Source organism: Lepidochelys kempii, chromosome 14 (assembly GCF_965140265.1).
Source record: "Lepidochelys kempii isolate rLepKem1 chromosome 14, rLepKem1.hap2, whole genome shotgun sequence".
NCBI lineage: Eukaryota > Metazoa > Chordata > Testudines > Cheloniidae > Lepidochelys > Lepidochelys kempii.
In genome coordinates, this window is record NC_133269.1 from 20295880 (window position 1) to 20317015 (window position 21136).

The following is a 21136-nucleotide window of genomic DNA, read 5'->3' on the forward strand; positions in this document are numbered from 1 at the left end:
ATGCGGAAACTACAGAACCTGAACCACCAAAAAAAAGAAAAAAGAAAAGAAAATCAGCCTTCTGGTGGCATCTGACTCAGATGACAAAAATGAACGTATGTCAGTCCGCTCTGCTTTGGAAGGTTATTGAGCAAAACCCGTCATCAGCATGGATGCATGTCGTCTGGAATGGTGCTTAAAGCATGAAGGGACATATGAATCTTTAGCGCATCTGGCACATAAATAATCTTGTGATGCCAGCTACAACAGTGCCTTGCAAATGCCTGTTCTCACTTTCAGGTGACTCTGTAAACAAGAAGTGGGCAACATTATCTCCTTCAAATTATAACCAAACTTCTTTGTCTGAGCGATTGGCTGAAGTAGGACTGAGTGGACTTGTAGGCTCTAAAGTTTTACATTGTTTTATTTTTGAATGCAGGGGTTTTTTGTACATAATTCTACATTTGTAAGTTCAACTTTCATGATAAAGAGATTGCACTACAGTACTTGTATTAGGTGAATTGAAAAATACTATTTCTTTTGTTTTTTACAGTGCTAATATTTGTAATAAAAAATAATAATGTAAAGTGAGCACTGTTCCCTTTGTATTCTGTGTTGTAATTGAAATCAATATATTTGAAAATGTAGAAAACATCCAAAAATATTTAAATACATGGTATTCTATTATTGCTTAAGAGCGCGATTAATTGCAATTCATTTTTTTAATTGCTTGACAGCCCTAATTTCCAGTGAATATCAGATGCTTATGAAGCTACCATAATAGGTTCAACAGAAATATGTTCTGGAATTCAGTATGTTAGCAAATCCTTTGGTGGTATTTCCCAGCTCTCTGTGCAGGATTAATTCCAGTGAGGATTCATTCAAATTTCAAAGCATTCACCACTGTAAATCAATCATTTCTTTTCTTTTTATTATTTCTTCTTTCCTAGAATCATCTGTCAGATTTGTTAATTTTTACTAAATAACCCTCAGAATAGAAACATTAAAAACAATTCTCTGACTCTTTGGGATTAAGGCCATGTCTACGCTAGCAAGTTTGTAGCAGCACAGCTGCACCTTTGCAGTGGCGCCATAAGATCGCTCGTGTAGCCGCTCTATGCCGACATAGCGCTGTGCACGCTACCCGAGTGAAACTTATGTCGTTCAGGGTGGTTCCACCCCCCACAATCTCTGAGCAACATCAGTAGTAGTGTAGACATGGCCTCAGTTTTGCCAAGAAAAAAGAACCACTTACTGTGGTCCATTTGTGTCCACACAAAGCAGTGGAATATGTTTCATAGCGCTTCATCAGCCAGTATTCATTTGTTGATTGCATAATTGGCTTCAAACAAATAAAGCTGCATTTCAAGCCAAACCAAGGCTACACCCAGAAACAATTGCTTGTGAGTGAGCTGCCTCCAGCTGTGAGGCTTTTGAGGCAGATTTTCAGATAAGGGTAATAGGTTATTAGGAAAACAAAATTGTGCTTTCTTCCCTTTGCTCATCCTCTTCGCGGACATGCTCTTAAAGCTATTTTTTGTTACCTGTGCCCAAAAGATGATGAGATCTACCAGCCAGATGCAAATGAATGGCTAAAGAACAAAGCAAAATCCAATGCCACATACTTTTTTTTTAAAAAAGTGAAACAAAAGTTGAAAGGTGGAGGATTTAGTGTGAGCTGCAGTGAAGCTGTTGTTATTGGCAAGCATCTAGTTTGGTTGGTCATTTGTAAAGTACATGCTCATCTAAGCAGGGAAGCTACAATAGGATTAGATTTGAGAACCCAGAAACTTGTTTGAACCATTTATGTGACTCTGGAAATTTGGGACAAATTTGCAGTAGTTGGCGGAGATGGTGAGATTGAATGCACAAGAACCCTTTGCTGAGAACTGAGCTCCCCCAAAGTAGTGGAAACATATACAATCTTAAACTATTTAAACTGGGAGGTGGAGAGGAAGGCTTGCATTGCAGGGCCTGAGTGAAAGGTAGAAAATGGAATGTTGCTTGCATCAACACCTTTAAAACTTTGGAGGGAGAGACCCAGGGTTTCGAAAAGGACTTGTGTGTAACGTTTTTTATTAATAAAGTCTCATAGAATACTTCACCCCATTACCTGTTTTCATGTTTCCTGAGTAATATAGAGGGAATTTGGTACTGGATCCCCTTTCTTCCTTACTCCCTGTACTCCAAGTGTAGTATACAGCTGTGGCTGCCCTTTGATGTTGCCAGCACAATACAGTCTGCTTCTTCAGTGAGCGGAGGAGGTGACAATAGAGTTGTAATGACAAATACACAGGGAGAGGGTAGAAGAAAGTAGCTTATTTTTGCTGGACTCCCCATGAATGCACTTAGCTTATTTCTCAACTCAGTGGGCAGTCAAAACCAATAAGCAATCAGGTATGTTATCCAGGCAGCTGGGGTTCTGTTTGCTTTGACCCTTATGTATAGCAGAAGATAGCCCCACCAGCAGAGTTGCTTGGCAGTCTCTAATAATGCTCCTTGCTTGCTCTGCAAAACTGTTTAGTTTGCTAATTCCTGAGGCTGTAGTAAAAGAAAGGACTGGTGATGGGAGGAGGGGAAGGGGATTGCATCCCCCGTCCCCCCTCCCCCCGTTCTGGAAGGAACTCTGTTACTACTGAGATGTGGGCCAGGTTTTCACATGTGGGGACCTGGTTTTAATAAATTGCAGTGTAGAAAACCTCTTGATCTTTAATCTGCTACATTATTTACAGTAAACACAAAATATATAATGTAATACAACACAAATACTTGGAGTTTGTTTAGGGCCTGACTTTCACTGCCTTAAACCTTTCAAAGTTTCTTGTGCAGTTAATGGTAGCAGTTTATACCCATTTTGCCCAGGTGTAAATGCCTATAAGAGGTGCAGGGTAGTATGGAAAGTCTAGCCCATCTGGCACAGAGGCATGATCTTATTACACAGAAGATTCCTGTGTTGTGTTCCGGTATATGAATCTGTCGAGTCCTGCAATCAGAAATGAGCATGTAACTTTGAAGGGGAAAATAAATGTGTCCATCAAGAGCAGTGATGTTTCAGAAAATGTCTTAAAAATTAGTGGATTTTTATTTTTTATTTTTATTCCATACACAGACCCCAGAGTTCTCCCTCCCATAGAGGAATTCCACTGGTAAAACAGGACTTAAAAAGGGCTCTTATGTCTTTAAAGGCTCACTTAACCTTTGATCTTTCACTACGTCACTTTCAGGTTTAACTTTAACCAGCTTCTTGTCAATTAATTTCATTCCACTCAGATCCATACTACATATGGGGGGCAGGAGGGTGGTTGAAAATTTTTTGGCAAGCATCCAAATTGTGTTAATCGGCACCAGCTCTCTATTTTTTATTATACTGATACCAGAGAGCAATGGGGAAATTCTGAAACTAGAGCAGAGCATCTGATTTACCATATCGTTTCATTAACACAGGAGCATGAATGGGTGACCTCTTGGAGAATGTCTACCCTACAGACCCTGGACTAGCTTAGCTATGATGGCATAGGTCCTAGTATAGATACAGCCTATCCTGACAAATGGAGTTTTTCGGTTGATGTAGGAATACCCTCTCCTGGAACGGTGTTAGCTGTGTTGACAAAAGCCCTCTTCCATAGACATACCTGCATTTACACTGAGGGTATTGTTGTCACAGGTGTTTCAGTCAGAGCTGTGGTTTTTTCACAGCCCTGACCAATGTAGCTATGCCAATATACCTTGGAAGTGTAGACCAACCTTTAGTAATATCCTGTCAACTTTAGATTTACATCCTATATGAGGATTTCTTTCTTTCTAACTGAAACAGCTTTTTAAAAAAAATATTTTATGCATAATTTCATGTTCCCCTCAGCCTGTAGCTAGCACATCATTCAGGGAAACTGAAACTTATTGCTACTACCAAGATGTTCCAGCACCTCGTCAGGGGAGGGAAGTGGCTGAGTCATCAATTTCTGCTGAATTTAATCTTGCTTTAAAATAAGTTTTCCAGTCCTCCTGATGATAAAGATAACTTTGTGAGCTGTCTTCCTGAGTCTACAGACACACTGCTCCAATGCCACTGGTACTGCTCATGGCTATTTTATGCAGCAAGGAAGAGCAAAGTTAATACTCTGGTCAGTTTCACTATTACTGTTCCGAAATCTGTAGAACAGACCAGATTCGTGTCCATATCACACTACTGCTGCTCAGGGAAGGCAAGAGTAGTAGTGGTGGAGCTTGTTATAGGAAAGCAGGAAGGAAAACTGGATGCTATGCTATGGGCAGAATATTCCCTTCCAGCAGCTAAAAGATGGGGGAGCGTCAAATGTCTGAGAGTTTTACTAGCCAGAGGCTGATATAAAAGATGGAATTGCTCATTTGGGTCCAGGAGTAACACTCTGTAGAAGTCCCAGCACCCTTCTGTTTTCCAGCAGCTGGGAGATTAGCTGGGCTACTCAGTAGGGCACACTGCCCGTGGACCTCAGTGGTAGTGGGAGCACCCCTTCTTCAGTTTTTATAGACCTCAGGCAAGTACTGCCTTTGGACTGGTAAAAGCTACATGCTCTGTCCATTCAACTGGTAGATGCCTGGGCTGTTCTAGGTCACTTGTGTGGAGATGATGATTGTGCAAGGGGGCAGCTGCTATGCACAGTGAAGCAGAGAGGCATGAACTGTGGGATAAATAAACACATGGGTTTTTTTTTTAATGGTTTCATATCAGTGTTTTGTGTACACAACAATTCCCACCAGCTCAGTTCACTTTTTAATTGAGTTGTGGGGAAGAGAAGCAGAGAAATAGCTGTTGAAGATTCGCCTCTACAGCAAAATGAAACAAAATAGTATCCGTTCTGTGGAAAAAAACTTCTGCTAAGTCCTGCCCTCTGGGGTAGGAACAATGCAAGGGGTTTAGCTAAAAATTCAGTCTGCACAAGTAATTTTAAGCACAGAAGAATATTTATTATATGCAGCCAACTCTGCTCCAAAGGGCTAATTGCAGGCAGGCTTAATAGGAGTTACAGGAATGGGGGTGGTGCAACGGCTGAGGCGCAAGAGTGTTGATCCGAATTCGTGCCCCTCTTGTAATCAGCCTGGCTGAGGCAGGAAAGTCCCGCCCCTGCTTGGCTGAGTCAGGCCTGCCTGGGTCTGAGGCTGGCGCAGAGCCTCTTTGAAGGCTTCCCCTGGGAATAGGTGGGCAGAGAGGAACCGGGAATGAGTCAAGTTTCATCTCTGCCCTCCTTCCCGTGTGTGTGCGTGCATGTGTGTGCAACCCCTTGGTGTGGGTGTGTACAAGCCCTTGCTCGGGGCTGAGCCCAAAGGTGCAATTTAGCACTGTGTGTAAAGCTGCTTGAATAAAAGAGCTGTTCTGCATTTTCTAAATAAATGCATGTTTGTGCATCTAGCTGGCCTTTGATCTGTTTTAAGTTGTTGGATCTGTTGGAGTGTGTGCTGTGGCTGTGAACAGCAGAATGAGGTTAGCTTGCCAATTTTAAAAATAAATAGTACTGAAGATCCATCGTTGCTTCTGCCAAGTGAAGTTTCATTTTGAAAATGACGTTTAAAAACCGGGCTCATTAAATCCCTTCATCAGGAACTGCTGATGTAAACCTGCTTCTTCGGTACTTAGAACTTTAATGCTGTCTTGGAAGAAGTTTCTGTTAAAAGTTAAATTCTGATTTAGGCGCTCACATGGATTTTATATTTCTCACAGTGTGTCTCCAACAATAAGGTTTAGATTGTGCTTCCCCAACCCCTTCTCTCCGGGAAGGAAGTGAAATGAACTCAGGCCTCTGGGCACAATCCATGACACAGCATCTTAAAGTCTGAATTTCATTAAACTTATTTGCAGGTTAAATTACTCTTGGAAAATTAAATACCATAGTTCCAGTCCCTGCCTAAGGCTTGTAGATTTGTGTATGTTGAACTGAACGCTGAAAGCAAGTTAAGCCAGAGAATCAGAGCTGATGTTTTTAACCTTGTCTTGCTGTACTTTTATTGTTATAGAAGATAAGTGCCCTCACTTTCAAGCTGTTAATGCAAGGCTAGATATTGTCTTATTTTGCTTTTTTGGCAGTGATCCCTTTGTGTAGACACCGTTCTGGAACCATAACACCCAAGTTTCAGCAAAAGGCTCATTTGTAAACGCTTTATGCATGCTTTAGTGCAGGGGTGGGCAAACTACAGCCCAGGGGCCACATCCGGCCCTTCAGACATTTTAATCTGGCCCTCGAGCTCCTGCTGGGAGTGGGGTCCGGGGCTTGCCCTGCTCCATGTGTGCCGGGGCGCTGCACAACTCCCAGAAGCAGCAGCATGTCCTCCTTCTAGCTCCTACGTGTAGGGGCAGCGAGGAGGCTCCGCACGCTGCCCCCGCCCCAAGTGCCGCCCCCGCAGCTCCCATTGGCTGGCAATCACAGCCAGTGGGAGCTGTAGGGGCAGCGCTTACAGATTGGGCACTGCGCAGAGCTGCCTGGCCACGGCTCCGCGTAGGAGCTGGAGAGGGGACATGCTGCTCCTTCCGGGAGCTGCTTGAGGTAAGTGCCTCCTGGAGCCTGTACCCCGACGCCCCCAGCACCCCAACCCCCTGCCCCAGCCCTGATCCCCCTCCCGCCCTTCGAACCCCTCGGTCCCACCCTCCTGCACCCCAGAGCCTGCACCCCCAGCAGGAACCCTACCTTAATAGCTGAGGTTTCTGGACAAGTGTTCCATTTACCAGACTATGACTGTACCTGCATCAACCAGTACATCATCTACCTCTCATTCGGTTTGGGGAGCTGTAACCCACCGTGTAGCCTGAGGGGTGGTGGAGAAGGAACACACAAGGAGGGGGAAACTGCATCACTTATCACAGGAGTCTGAAGTGCTGCTCTAGATGAGCCTTCAACTCTTCTCCTCCCATCAGCGTTCTGGATCTGGATTCTAAGACCTGCCTGACCCCATCCCAAAATGCGGTCTGAAATTGCGTCAATGCGAATTGTGAAAGGGCAGTCATCTTAAATCTGACGCAAACAGATCTCATGTCAACAGAACTAAATCCAAGCCACCTGTACTTTGGACAATATCTCCAGCCACAAAAATCACATTTCAATCACATGATGGAGAAAATATGGAGGTCTAACCTAGAGAGCTTCTCCACAGCTGTGGCAGAAGTTAATGACTCCTGACCACATGACACAAAGGAGCCATCTCCTCACTCCCTTGCTTTATGGCATTTTCCCGTCTCTTATCTGGATAGTATTACATGAAACTCTGCAAACACTGCAACTTCCCTATACTAATGTTTTACTATGAAAGTTCTAAACTGTATAACAAACATACTGCAGTGGAACATGTGCTCAGCTAAATAACATCAGGATGCAGGTTTGAGAATGACTTTGCTTCTTTCACCAGCAGAAGAGGAGAGTCACTCACTTGACATACTGGGAAAAACTTCTGTGTACAGAATTCTACTGCAGTTGATGGAGTCACATGTGGGATAAATTCAGCTCACAGTCTTTGTTGGGAGTTATTATGTCATTAAGCAGGGCTAAGCTGAACAGAGCAGCTAACCTCAGAGTGAGATATAAATGGCAGCCCAGAACAAAGGTCATGATACTAAACACTATGCCTCCCTTCTACAGCTGGCCCATGATTATCTAACAGTTGGCACACATAGTAGGTCAATGAACCAATGGTTGGGGCCTGAATCTTGTCAGTCATGACACTAAAGCAGGGGTGGGCAAACTTCATGGCCCGAGGGCCACATCTGGATATGGAAATTGTATGGCGGGCCATGAACACTCACGAAATTGGGGGTTGGGGTGCATGAGGGGATGAGGGGTCTGGCTGGGGGTGCAGGCTCTGGGATGGGGCCAGAAATGAGGAGTTCAGGGTGCAGGAGGGGGCTCCAGGCTAGGGCAGGGGGTTGGAGTGTGAGTGGGGGGTAGGGTTCCTGCTGGGGGTGCAGGCTCTGGGGTGCAGGAGGGTGGGACCGAGGGGTTCGAAGGGCGGGAGGGGGATCAGGGCTGGGGCAGGGGGTTGGGGTGCTGGGGGCGTCAGGGTACAGGCTCCAGGAGGCACTTACCTCAAGCAGCTCCCGGAAGGTGCCGCATGTCCCCTCTCCGGCTCCTACGCGGAGCCGTGGCCAAGCAGCTCTGCGCAGTGCCCAATCCGCAAGCGCTGCCCCTACAGCTTTAGTTTAGATCACAGGAATCACTGATGATTAGTATTTTGAAGCTGTTTGTTCCATGTGGATTTGGTGCTGACATTCCCTGGAGACTGAAGTCCTCTGGTGGGGCCCCAAAATAGGCACAGAGCATATTGCTGCTGTGCAGAATTGCCTGCACTCCACTAACCCTACCTGGAAGGAACACCTCTAGGAGTATAAGGGACAGTTCAGTCTCCCAGGGCCCCCTTCAGTCCTTGCTCTGTCTGCTGAGACTGCCAACAAGGGGGGCAGTGGTGACAGTGGTTTTCCTGGGCTGAGCTTGACTAGTAGGCATTATTATTAGGAATCATGTTTATGTGATAGCACCTAAGGACCAACAAAGAGTGGGACCCCATTGTGCTAGGCATTTCACAAACAAAGAGCAGAGAAGTCCCTACCCTGAAGAGTTTGTGATCTAAATAGACCAGACAGACACAAGATGGGGAAACAGGCTGTTAACACACAAGCAGAGTGATGATCAGTGTGATGGCAGCAAATGTTAGGTTAGTTCCGTAGTTTTTGGGGGTCTGTGTTTAGTTAGGAGGGATAAGAGCTTCAGCAAGGCTTGGGTTCTCCCAATGGGTTTTAAAGTTAAAACTAGTGTTCGTCTGATTTATAAATAATCCTTTGAAGGGTTGTTATGTGAGAGAATGCCATCTTCTGTGGGAATGGGAAGTACAAACAAACCACTGTTGCCCTCCCACTGCACCGCAGGCACGCACTCCTACTTCTTGAAACCAAAGGATATGCCTCCGTAGAGTGGTTTTCTGCAAACACTTTGCATTAAGCCTTTCCATTTCTGCCTAAAGGGGAACCCTGTCTGCTTGCCGCCTACCAGCAAGGTTCTTGTAAATTTCAACATGCAGGCTGCTGATGTAATAGGGCAGGGGGTGGCACTGAGGTGGAATCAGTAACCAGACATCTTGGGCTTGTTGAGGGGATGTCTCATGAGAAGCTGCAATTTTTCACTACTGGACACCTGGCCTAGGCAAGATGTTTAACGATGAATGGTTGGACAAAAATACAAGTGTGGCTGAAGATTCTGCTTAATACGGTGGTTTGGAAATTCCTGTCATTGGACTGATTGTCCTCTGCTTTGCCTCTTGTGCAGTTATTTGCCTCTATATTGAATGGGTATGAAACAGACATTCTGATCTGGTAGCATTTGACACCTACTTTGCCCAGGTGTAAACACTGAGTTATGGAACAAGGCATGGGAGAGTCGAGATGGCTGAGGATAGTTATTTATAAAACTTATGATACATTATTGTAGGTAACATGGGTTGTATGTGTTCTGAAGGGCCAGTGTGAGGATTCTGGAGGGAAGCAGATTATTAGGGATTTCATCTCAAAATGTAATCTCTTCTGAACCATCATCTCCCTCAATTTTAGGTAGTAGCAGCAGCTCACATATGGCCATATGCATTTTGGAACTGCTACACATCAGGGGAACAGGGGCGGCTGCAGCTGTAGATTTGGCAGATCCCAAAAGCTGGCTTTGGGACTCAACTAGATTGTTCCCCAGCACCTGCCCTTGACTCTTTGGCTCTCTAAATGGTGGGAACACCAGTTCTTTATCACAAGATGCTGTATTAAAATCACACTCGAATCTAGTCTCTGTGTCGAATGATATCTCTTCCAAACCCATTCATCTTTACTTCCTTTCCAGCACATGCTGTTGGGAAGCCCTTTGAGCTTAGAAACACCAAGCAGTGATCACCTGCATTTGCAGTTTATCAGCAGTCTCTCTCTCTCTCCCCATGGGAAGGACAGAGAGACAGGTTCAACAAGTCTGCTGGCCAACAAGTGCAGTCTATTGTTAGTATCACCATGTCCTCCTCAGTAACATCAGGTTCAGAGGGCAAATCGCTCAAAGCAGCTGGGACATGACTGTTAGCTTGTGAGGAATGATGTAATTACATCCCCCTCTGCAGTGAATTGAATAGAGAGGCCTTCAGAGGCACAGACCTGGGGGGGCTACCTCAGGTTACTTCAGGTCAGGATACTGTCAAAATCCATCAGAGGAATTCCCAATAGATTTGGCAGTCGACATGCACAATGCAGGCATTATGCCACGAGCGCTTTAGTTGAGTTACAGGCATCTGGGCTTTGGAGGGAACTAATAAAATGTTGCTTTTTTCTTCTGCTGCTGCATGAATTAAGGCTTGTTGAATTAATGAATTTTAAAAATCAAATTGGTTGAAGTTTGGGGTTTCTTTTGTCTCTAGTTCCGATAGCTCAGTGTTGAAAGTGAAAGAACCTAGTAAGCCACAAAACATAGTCAGTAAGCAGGGAATGCAATGTGGAGTGTGGTAGAATATCGTCCTGCTATGATTTTGATGCTCTTCTCTAATAACTGTGCAGGTTTCTTCATAAAAGAACTTCAATCAGATCCTAATTCTCCTGGGACAAAATAAGTGTTTTGCATTTTTGATGTAAATAAATATGCTGTCCACATTGTAGGATGGGGTCAGGGTGTGCATGGCATTCTGGCCTTGGATGGAGAAAACGTGGCCAGCCAACAGCCTGTATCAGATGTTAAGTATGGTAATATGTGTAAGTCAGCACTAATTTAACACATTGTACGTGTTATTCCAGGAGTGGGCAAAGTCTTTGTCCTGAGGGCCACATCTGGGTATAGAAATTGTATGGCAGGCCATGAATGCTCACGAAGTTGGGGTTGCAGTACAGGAAGGGGTGAGCGTTCTGGCTGGGGTAGTGGGCTCCGGAGTGGGGCCAGAAATGATGAGTTCAGGATGTGGGTGGGGGCTCTGGGCTGGGGCAGGGAGCTCCGTCTAGGGGTGCGGGCTCTGGGGTGGGGATGGGAATGAGGGGTTTGGGGTGCAGGAGGGTGCTGTGGGCTGGGATCGAGGGGTTTGTAGGGCGGGAGGGGGATCAGGGCTAGGGCAGGGCGTTGGGCACCGGGGGGGTGGCTCAGGGGTGCAGGCTTCTGGGGGTGCTTACCTCCAGCAGCTCCTGGAAGCAGCGGTATGTCCATCCTCTGGCTCCTATGTGGAGGTGCGGCCAGGCGGCTCTGCTGTGCGCTGCCCTGTCCACAGGTGTCGCCCCTGCAGCTTCCATTGGCTGCAGTTCCCGGCCAATGGGAGCTGCGGGGGCAGTGCGCGGAGCTTCCTGGCTGCCCCTATGCATAGGAGCCGGAGGGGGGACATGCTACTACTTCTGGGGGCCGCACAGAGTGGCCCCCAACCCTGCTCCCCAGCTGGAGTGCCAGAACAGGGCAAGCCCTAGACCCCGCTCCCCAGCAGGAGCTCGAGGGCCAGATTAAAATGGCTGGTGGATTTGGCCTGCTGGCCATAGTTTGCCCACCCCTGTGTTATACCCTAATAAAGCACATGTTTTTAAAAAATCCACGGACATTGACTCCTCCCTGTGATTTCTTTCTCTTCATGAGACTGTATGAAATTGAACTTTCCATTTTAATGACTTTGAATGTATTCTGCCTTTTATGGTCCGTTGGCCTCAGCAAGGATCGGTGTCTCTCCCCCGGACCCCCACCCCAGTCACGCACACTCTTTGCACAGTATACCTGGTGGTCTGAATGCAAGTGACAAAAAGGTGGTAGGGATGCTGTGAAGGGAGGTGTTCTAGAATATGCTTTGTGTTGTCACCATGGGTGGTGCTACAAGTAGTTCTGAATGTGCTGCCTCACCACTAAACTACTGTGAGTCGGCTTGGAACTGGAAAGGAGTTCTGAGTAATGGTTTAGTGGAAGGTGTACAAAGCACCCCATTTTGACCTAGAATCAGAGGCGGATTAGGGGTTTATGGGGCCCCTGGGCCAGAGCAAGTGGGGTCCCTTCCCCATCCCTTCCATATGCGGTCCCCCTGCCCCTCCCCCCGTGTTCCTGCCAGGAAATGGGGTCGGGACACGGGGGCTTGCTTGGTGCTCCTGCTGGGGAGTGGGGTCGGGGTGCCCATTTTGACAGGGGCCCCACAGTTGGCCTAGTGGCTAATCTGCCGCTGCCTAGATTTGAAAGGAGAAAGTTAATATGGTGTCCATTCTTCTGAGAACCCACTGTTATCAGGACCTGGTTCCGTATTTCAAATATACTAACAAATGTCCTTTTCTGTACTACTACCATTAGACTATTAAAATGAAAAGAACCTTTAATGTATCATTTTCTTTTCAGATCTAATGCCCTTATTTGGATTGCACTCTGTTTTGAGAACTAAAATGGGCTGGTTGTTCTCATGTGCAGATATTTTGTTTGGGTTTGTAAGAGCTACAGAGAGATAACTGGATCTAAACACACAACTGTTTTCACCGACATTTTACAAATCATCACAGCTTTTCCATTATCAGGTTTTGTAAAACCTAATACAATAAAATATTTTTTTGGTCTGGACTCCCTAACTTTGTCACATGCACTGAATTGGGGCCATAGCAAACTGTGTAATACTTAAGCGTGTTCTTAAGTTCCATTAAAATTAATGGCATTAAAGTACGCGCTTAAGTGCTTTGCTAAAGAGGAAGACCAAGGACAGAGTAGGCCTGTTACTCAATGAGAGGGGGAAAGACAATAACAGAAAATGTGGAAATGGCAGAGGTGCTTAATGACTTCTTTATTTCGGTTTTCACCAAGAAGATGGTGGCGAGTGGACGTCTAACATAGTGAATGCCAGTGAAAATGAGGTAGGATCAGAGTCTAAAATAGGGAAAGAACAAGTCAAAAATTACTTAGACAAATTAGATATATTCAAATCACCGGGGTCTGATTAACTGCATTCTAGAATGCTCAGGGAGCTGACTGAGGAGATATCTGAGCCATTAGCAATTATCTTTGAAAAGTCATAGAAGATGGGAGACATTCCAGAAGAATGTCCACTGTATTTGCCCATCTATAAAAAGGGAAATAAGGACAACCTGGGGATTTACAGACCTATCAGCTTAACTTATGTACCCGGAAAGATAATGGAGCAAATAATTAAACAATCAATTTGCAAACACCTAGAAGATAATAAGGTGATAAATAACAGTCAGCACAGATTTTTCAAGAACAAGTCATGTCAAACCAACCTGATAGCTTTCTTTGTCAGGGTAACAAGCCTGGTGGATAGGGGGAAGCAGTAGATGTGGTATATCTTGATTTTAGTAAGGCTGTTGATACTAAAAGAAAAGTACCGCCTCATAAACAAAGTAGGGAAATACAACCTAGATGAAGCTACTATAAGGTGGGTGCATAACGGGCTGGAAAATTTTTCCCAGAGAGTAGTTATCAGTGGTTCACAGTGATGCTGGAAGGGCATAACTAGTGGGGTCCCGCAGGGATTGGTTCTGCGTCCAAAATATTCTGTTCAATATCTTCGTCAATGATTTAGATAATGGCCTAGAGAGTACACTTATAAAGTTTCAGAGTAGCAGCCGTGTTAGTCTATATTCGCAAAAAGAAAAGGAGTACTTGTGGCACCTTAGAGACTAACAAATTTATTTGAGCATAGCTCACTAAAGCTTATGCTCAAATAAATTTGTTAGTCTCTAAGGTGCCACGAGTACTCCTGTTCTTTTTACTTATAAAGTTTGTGGACGGTACCAAGTTGGGAGGGGTTGCAAGTGCTTTAGAGGATAGGATTAAAATTCAAAATTATCTGGACAAACTGGAGAAATAGTCTGAAGTAAATAGGATGAAATTCAATAAGGACAAATGCAAAGTACGCCACTTAGGAAGGAACAATCAGTTGCACATGACTGCCTAGGAAGGAGTACTGTGGAAAGGGATCTGGGGGTCATAGTGGATCACAAGCTAAATATGAATCAACAGTGTCATGTTGTTGCAAAGAAAGCAAACATCATTCTGGGACATATTAGCAGGAGTATTGTAAGCAAGACACGAGAAGTAATTCTTCCGCTCTGCTCCACGCTGATTAGGCCTCAACTGGAGAATTGTGTCCAGTTCTGGGCACCACATTTCAGGAAAGATGTGGACAAATTAGAGAAAGTTCAGAGAAGAGCAACAAAAATGATTAAATGTCTAGAAAACATGACCTATGAGGGAAGATTGAAAATATTGGGTTTGTTTAGTCTGAAGAAGAGAAGACTGAGAGGGGACATGAGAACAGTTTTCAAGTACATAAAAGGTTGTTACAAGGAGGAGGGAGAAAAATTGTTGTTCTTAACCTCTGAGGATAGGACAAGAAGCAATGGACTTAAATTGCAGCAAGGGCAGTTTAGGTTGGACATTAGGAAAATCTTCCTAACTGTCAGAGTGGTTAAACACTGGAATAAATTGCCTAGGGAGGTTGTGGAATCTCTGTCATTGGGGATTTTTAAGAGCAGGTTGGACAAACACCTGTCAGAGATGGTCTAGATAATACTTAGGGCTAGTCTACACTGACAACGCTAAAGTGCTGCCATGTGACTTGTGTGATCACAGCAGAGCGTTGGGAGAGAGCTCTCCCAGTGCTCTAAAAAAGCCACCTCAATGAGAGGCGCGGCTCCCAGTGCTGGTGCACTGTTTACACTGGCGCTTTACAGAGCTGAAACTTGCTGCGCTCAAGGGGGTGTTTTTTCACCCCCCGAGTGAGAAAGTTGCAGCTCTGTAAATTGTCAGTGTGGACAAACCCTTAGTCCTGCCTTGAGTGCAGGGGACTGGACTAGATGACCTCTCGAGGTCCCTTCCAGTTCTATGATTCTATAGATCAGCCTATGTTAGTTTTGCTAGCTATCAGAAGGTTTGGAGGTTTGGTCTGGATACCAATCAAAAGAAATTGTGCTAGAAATCTCCCATTCAAGCTTTCTTGTGAGACTTCAACTATTTCTTGCCTTTGGCTGGGTTGGGTACAGTGCTTCCAAACTTGACTGAAAAGTGGAATGCTATAAAATAGCACAAAAATGCTGAGTATGGGAAAGTGTGTTTCGGTTTGGTTGTTTTAATTGTAATCCTCAGAAGTTCTGTTTAGTTCATGTCTTTGGATAAAGGTTCAGGTCAGGACCATTTTATCAAAACCATTTTGCCTGTTTTCTTAGTCTGTAGCTCTCAAGAATTTCACAGCCTGCTTTGAGTTATTCTCTCAAATCTCTCCTGCCCAGAAATGTGCATTTTGTGTTCCAGTTAATCCTATTAAGCAGTGTATTACGTGATGTATTAATCATTCGACTGGTAGTAGTAATTATTCTCTTTGGATCACTGCTTTGATGGGACCTTGGAAAACAAGACAGATTTGCTGTGTTTTACGTTGAAGAACGGTTCTGCTGTCTAAAATAAGAAGTATAAAAGTTAAGCATTGAGGAAATAGCTAAGCCAGGGAGCCTTGTTCATATTTGTCTAAATGTACCTCTGAGTCCAATGGATGAATTTGCTATCAGGGTTGAAAGTTGGCAAATCTGCTTATTAAATGTTTCAGATGATGATTTTGGGTGACTTTTAATTTGCCGTAATCTCGGATTGTCTGACCAAGTAAACTTTGCTTTTTAACACTTAGACTTTGTCCCCATTGTGTGATCTCCATTTAGCTGTCTTAGCAGTTGTAATAATCCAGAGAGAATAGTACAGTTGATATTTTTTCATTTTTCTTACTGATATTCAGGTGCAACCTTAAGATCACATCAAACAACAAGAACACGTTCTGATTCTCAAGCATTCAACAAACAGACTTAATTAGTATTGCTAGATAGTATAGACCCTGATAGTAAGCAAATTCCTTCACTCAATAGGGTATTATAGAAACATCTGTACTGCGACTACAGTACCTTCTCTTCAGAAGTAGCTGGCTGAGTACAAAGAGGAGCCACATTCTTGCATTGATTAGATTACTGTAGATTCTCAGATATTTCTAGCAGTACAGGAAATGGTCTTTGTACTACTTGAGTTTTAACAGATATGGGCTTGAGTTTCCATTCTGTCTTGATGTCTTCAAACACATGCTTCCCCCCCTCCCCACCCCCTGGGGCAACATACTGGATCTTTGATCTGTTGTTAGGCTAAATGGCTTGAGAAGTAACTCAACTACACTTATATAAATTATAGAAAGGAAGTTTTGCCCTAATACTTTAAATCCAGTGTGATCTTCAAAGCTTTTACAAGGGCTTTGAATTCTACAATGGATCATACTATAAACATATCCATAATACATTGCATCTGCACATATATATGTATTGTATAAACCCTCTTAAAGTGTATAGATACATAGATATCTATCTATATATATCTATAATATGTGTGTGTGTGTGTCTATACACTTTAAAAGGGTTTATACAGTACCTATAATACATACACAGTATAATTACTATATAGTGAATCTCTTAAAAATTCCTCCTGGAATATACGTTAATCTTAAAGGTCTGATCCTGCAAGGTGCTGAGCAGTGAGCACATTCAGTTCCCACCGGCTTCAGTTGGGTTGTTGAGCATTCTCAGCCACTTGGGTGACTGGACCCTGCATGTTTACTCATTTGAATGTAAGCCACTTGTTTGCTAACACAAACAGTCCTGCAACTTGTCTTCCAGTCTCTCATTATCTCTGCCCCCTTTCTTTCTAGCTCCCTGCCGTCCCTGCAGTGATACAGAAGTCCTCTTGGCTGTCTGCACTAGTGATTTCGGTGAGTTGTTTTTTTCTTCTCTGCTGCTGCTCCCCCATCCACTCCCCCTTACTATGGTGGTTGCTGGATTTGGCTACAGAAACTGCTGCAAACAATGATTAAATTTAAACACCAAATTGCAACAAACAGGGAACTTTCACCGGTTTCTGTAAACAAACTGTGGGCAAAGGGACACACAAAGAACCAAGAGAGAACATTTTTATGGGAGGAGACATGAAGGGCCTCAATTAAAGCCATTGTACTTGGCTAGCTCTTTCTATAGAGGACAAAGAGAGACCTAGCAACAATAATAGAGGTAGAAGTTCAAAGGTTTCTTGGGGGCATGCAATAGGATTTTCCCCTTGATGTCCTAAAGTGGGCCACTAACAAAAGACCAAAGCTGTGTTCTTTTCAGATTTCTGAAGGGGGAAGTTAATGTTCAGCTAATAGCAAAATGTATTGACCGAGAGAAACATGAATTTTCTGAACATGCTTTTTACTGTGGTGTAACTTTTTTCTTATAATTATTATGTTACTATTTTTAACGCAACTTTCTCATGCTTGAATTTAAAGTAATAGAAGCAAGTGGGCCTGTGTAGTCCAGGAGATGGGCTGCAAAGATTATAAATATCTCTCTTAGTCATTTGAACTTACTAGGTCACATTCAGAGGTGATGTAAGTGGATGCTTATATTGGCGCTGAACTTGGATCCAAGCCTCCCAAAGCAGTTTCATGTAACCCTCCCTTTATTTTGTTTGTGTCCTAGTTGTCAGGGGTTCCATCCGAGATGTAACAAATGAGGCAGAGCAGCAAGAATCTGTAATAGATATCAGTGCAAACAAACTTTACAGGCAGAAGAGCAAAGTCTTTCAGCCCACAGAGGAAAATGGGAGCTGGCGGGGACAAATAAAGACCCCACTGGAATGTGGGGTGAGACCAGGAGATGGAGACTTCCTCTTCACGGGACGCATGCAATTTGGGGAGGCCAGGTTAGGCTGTGCCCCTCGTTTTAAAGACTTCCAAAGGATGTACAAAGAGGCAAAGGACAAAGGGCTAAACCCATGTGAAATTGGCCCAGACTGACGCCCCCTATTTGGCTGAAGATTGCTCTTAGCGCTTGGCCGGAACTAATTCCTGGCCCTGGTAAACGCTCTGAACAAAACGGTAATTAACTGAAAGCATGGAGAAATCTGGTGTGCAGAGTGAGAGCCACGCGGAATGTGTCCATGGAAGCAACAGAGGTACGAGCTCAGAAGGCTGCCAAGCAACCAAGGCTGGATTTTTAACCCATCTGGTCCCTATGAACTAAGTTATTATATTTTTTTAGCAACTTCCTTAGGAAAACAAGCAAACAGAAAACTCCAATGTCTTTAAAAAACTCAATGAAAATCAACCTGCCTTTGTATCTTTTTAATACTAATGTTTAAAATGTCTTAAGCTGATGTAGCATTTGGTATGGTGTATTCTGTATAAATGGTCGAGAATGTGATAGAACATGGTAAAATCATCTTAACATTGATGCTTTGTAAAAAGCTTGGTGTACAATTCGAAGATGTTTCTTATGACAGAAATTTATGGAGCCAAATTCCTCTTTTTTATTTGAAAGAATGTACAATCACCGCCTGCAATTTTTCGTTCAGGCTGGCAAATAGTTTCCATTCCAGAGAAATAAAGGTCCCTGGATTTGACCTACATTGTTTCGACTTTTATTCTCCTTCTCCATAATTGTAGCCTCCACAGGTCCAGATGTGCATGTGGATCAAGCGTCCATATGCTATAGATTACTGCTTGCATATTTTTTGGCTGCTGAAGCCCAAGTGCCTATGTGGGGTTGGGAACTGCAGTGGTTTTCAAAGGGGGAGTGGGATCTATTTTTGGAGATTTCTTAAAGAAACATATCCCAGGCAAGAAGCTTTGAATGACTCTTGCTTTCACCCATGGTAGATTACTTGGGAAATCAGTCCAAAACAAGTATTTCCTCCACCTGGGCATGTTCTAGCTATAGGTAAACTGGGCAGCTGCCTAGATCAGCGGATTCTGCCTACAGTGGTAGAGGCAGTGAGGCCAAACCTGAGTGGTGCTTGACCCACTCATGATAGAGGAGGAAGCCATGAGGCCAAACCTGAGTGGTGCTTGACCCACTCATGATAGAGGGGGCAGCTGGGCCAAATCTGAGGGAGTGGCGCTACAACCTGGTGCTTCCCCCGTCCCGCCACCCCTTCTACCATAACCACTGAACCATCAGAAGGCTCACCGTGTTCCTCCCGAAACCCCTCCATTCTAGGGGATAGCAGGGGGGCAGCATGCTGAAGTTTTGACTAGGGCAGCAGATTGTCTTGAGTGGCCTATGCCCCCTCCCCACTCTTCCCATTCTCTAGGAGCCTCAACTGGCCTGTGGTAGCTCTCTCTGATGTGGGCACTTTCACCTGAAGATGTGTCACCAAGGTAGGTTCATCCCCTCCTATTCAATTTCACCTGGAAAATAAAACCCTTTCAAAATGAACAAGAGGTTGGTTCCTTTGCAGTGTGGTGGTGTCCGAATGACAATATGGTAGCTCTCTCTGAAGCAGCCATGACATTCCACATAACCTGTTGCTACATATCTGTGTCAACTCTTTTCTAATGCTGCCACTTTGGGGGTGCATAGCTATTGTTTTTGTTCCAACCCCAATATTTCCCATCAACACCATCTCTCTTCCACTAATGCTTCCATGAGTAAACCTTCCATTAAGGGATAATCCTTCCTCTCACCCTGTCTTGTTAATCTCCTTTACCTCCATTTTAACTAAGGGAACTATTCCCTAAGATTTAGCTTTGCCCCTTTGCATGTAAATTGGGTTAGCTGCCAAGATTGGACATGTCTACAGTGGGCAACAGTGATCCCCCCGCTTGAGGTTCTAAAATGGGCCATTATTGTTATGGAAAAGTCCTGTAGGGTTTAATAGGAATGAAGTCATTGGGGTTCTGTTGAAATTATTGGCCAGGGGATGGAGGGGGTTCTGGAAAGGAAATCCCCACTAGGATCCTCTTGCAGAGATCTCTCCATGTCACAGGCTTTGTCTCCTTTTACTTGTTGAAAAAGCCATGGGGCCCAACCCACACTTGGAAGACCCTGGCAAGAGATCCTCTGGAGGCTGTGGCTAGTCACATTAAGGCCCTGTACCTCTTCACCGGCTCTGGCTCTAGACAGTCTTACCTGCTTGGCTGTATGAGACTTGCACTGATCCTTGCGTGGGGGGGTCCCAGGCAGTGAAGAAGAAAAAAATAGCCCTGTACTGTTACCTTTTTCTGACATATCTGTGAGCTTGGCGGGGCAGGGGATGATGTGCTGATCAGCCTAACCTGTCTCTTCCCCCTCCTCCAGTACAGATGCTGGACTACGTGGATGAGTTTCTACGCAGTGCCTGAAGGTGGAACAGTGTTGAAAAGGGCAGCTGAGGCTCATCGCGTTCCACATATGGGTGGGGGTTCCTCTCCAGGTACAGACTGATGGAGGTCTGATCTAATCCACAGAATATATGGAATTACATCCTTTCTGTAGTTCTTAACCTATAACATTCGACTGTGAGATAATCATTCTCTACTAAATCCTGCAGGATGTTTCACAAACTGTGTAGAAAGGTGATCCCTTTCTATTCATTTCTGTGGGGTTTTTCCAGAAAGGTAACAAAAAGTCAATAGATCAAATGAATGTTTTTTTATGGCAGCTTGTTAGAGAAAATTGGATTGAATGTTCAGCCAGCATTTGTAATAACAGCAACAATAAATAAACTCTATACCAAGGCAAGGCAACTTTATTATTCAAAACATGGTTTTGGCTGTGGTTTAATTTCAGTGACCAATCCCCTGCACTTCCCTCTTCCTCCCACTATCAATGCTTGGATTTAAGCCCAGGTTGTTCCCTTTCTCTACCCTTGCACTGCATTCCTCAAGCTGGGAGCATAGGGGGCAGAGTGCGTCACCTCCTTTTATTGCAGCTCTGCAATAGGCTGAGTTAAAACATCTTAGTGCATTCTCCTGAAAGCTCCTTGCACCTTCTGCTATTGACAGGTGTCAGGGAGATCACAGTGCTCCCTGCCCCTGCTGTTGTGCTGTGCGTCACCTCTCCTGCAAACTGCTGACACACTTTGTTAGAAAAAGCCCTTTGAGTTGCCACATGCCTATCACACTACTGGGAGTTGCTTAACTAAAATTACAAGGGAGTGAAGGGAGTGGTTGAATGAGCAATAACTCAGTACAAAGCCCAGCTCTTTGGGAGTAACACCTTTCTATGCAATGTTTCTGTCTTCAACTCAGGTTAGATGGGCAGTCATGCTGCAGCATACCATGTGTAATTACAGCCTGCTCCACCTGCAGGTTGGCCTGCTGCCACTTACATAGGTATATAGGTGTGTGTAACATACATGGATTCTCTTCAGTGAAAGCTGAGTAAAGGTTTTTTTGGGAGGAGTCCACT

At 44.4% G+C, this 21136-nt stretch overlaps 1 protein-coding gene across 1 annotated transcript in view; it reads left to right on the plus strand.

The window, feature by feature from the left end:
* Nucleotides 1–18368, plus strand: part of METRNL (meteorin like, glial cell differentiation regulator) — a 34756-nt gene extending 16388 nt beyond the window's left edge. The window contains exons 3-4 of the mRNA XM_073310558.1: nucleotides 16642–16701; nucleotides 17447–18368. Of these exons, the coding sequence (XP_073166659.1) occupies nucleotides 16642–16701; nucleotides 17447–17763 (377 nt within the window). The 3' untranslated portion in view covers nucleotides 17764–18368. The remainder of the gene's footprint in view (nucleotides 1–16641; nucleotides 16702–17446) is intronic.
* Nucleotides 18369–21136: the final 2768 nt, after the last annotated feature.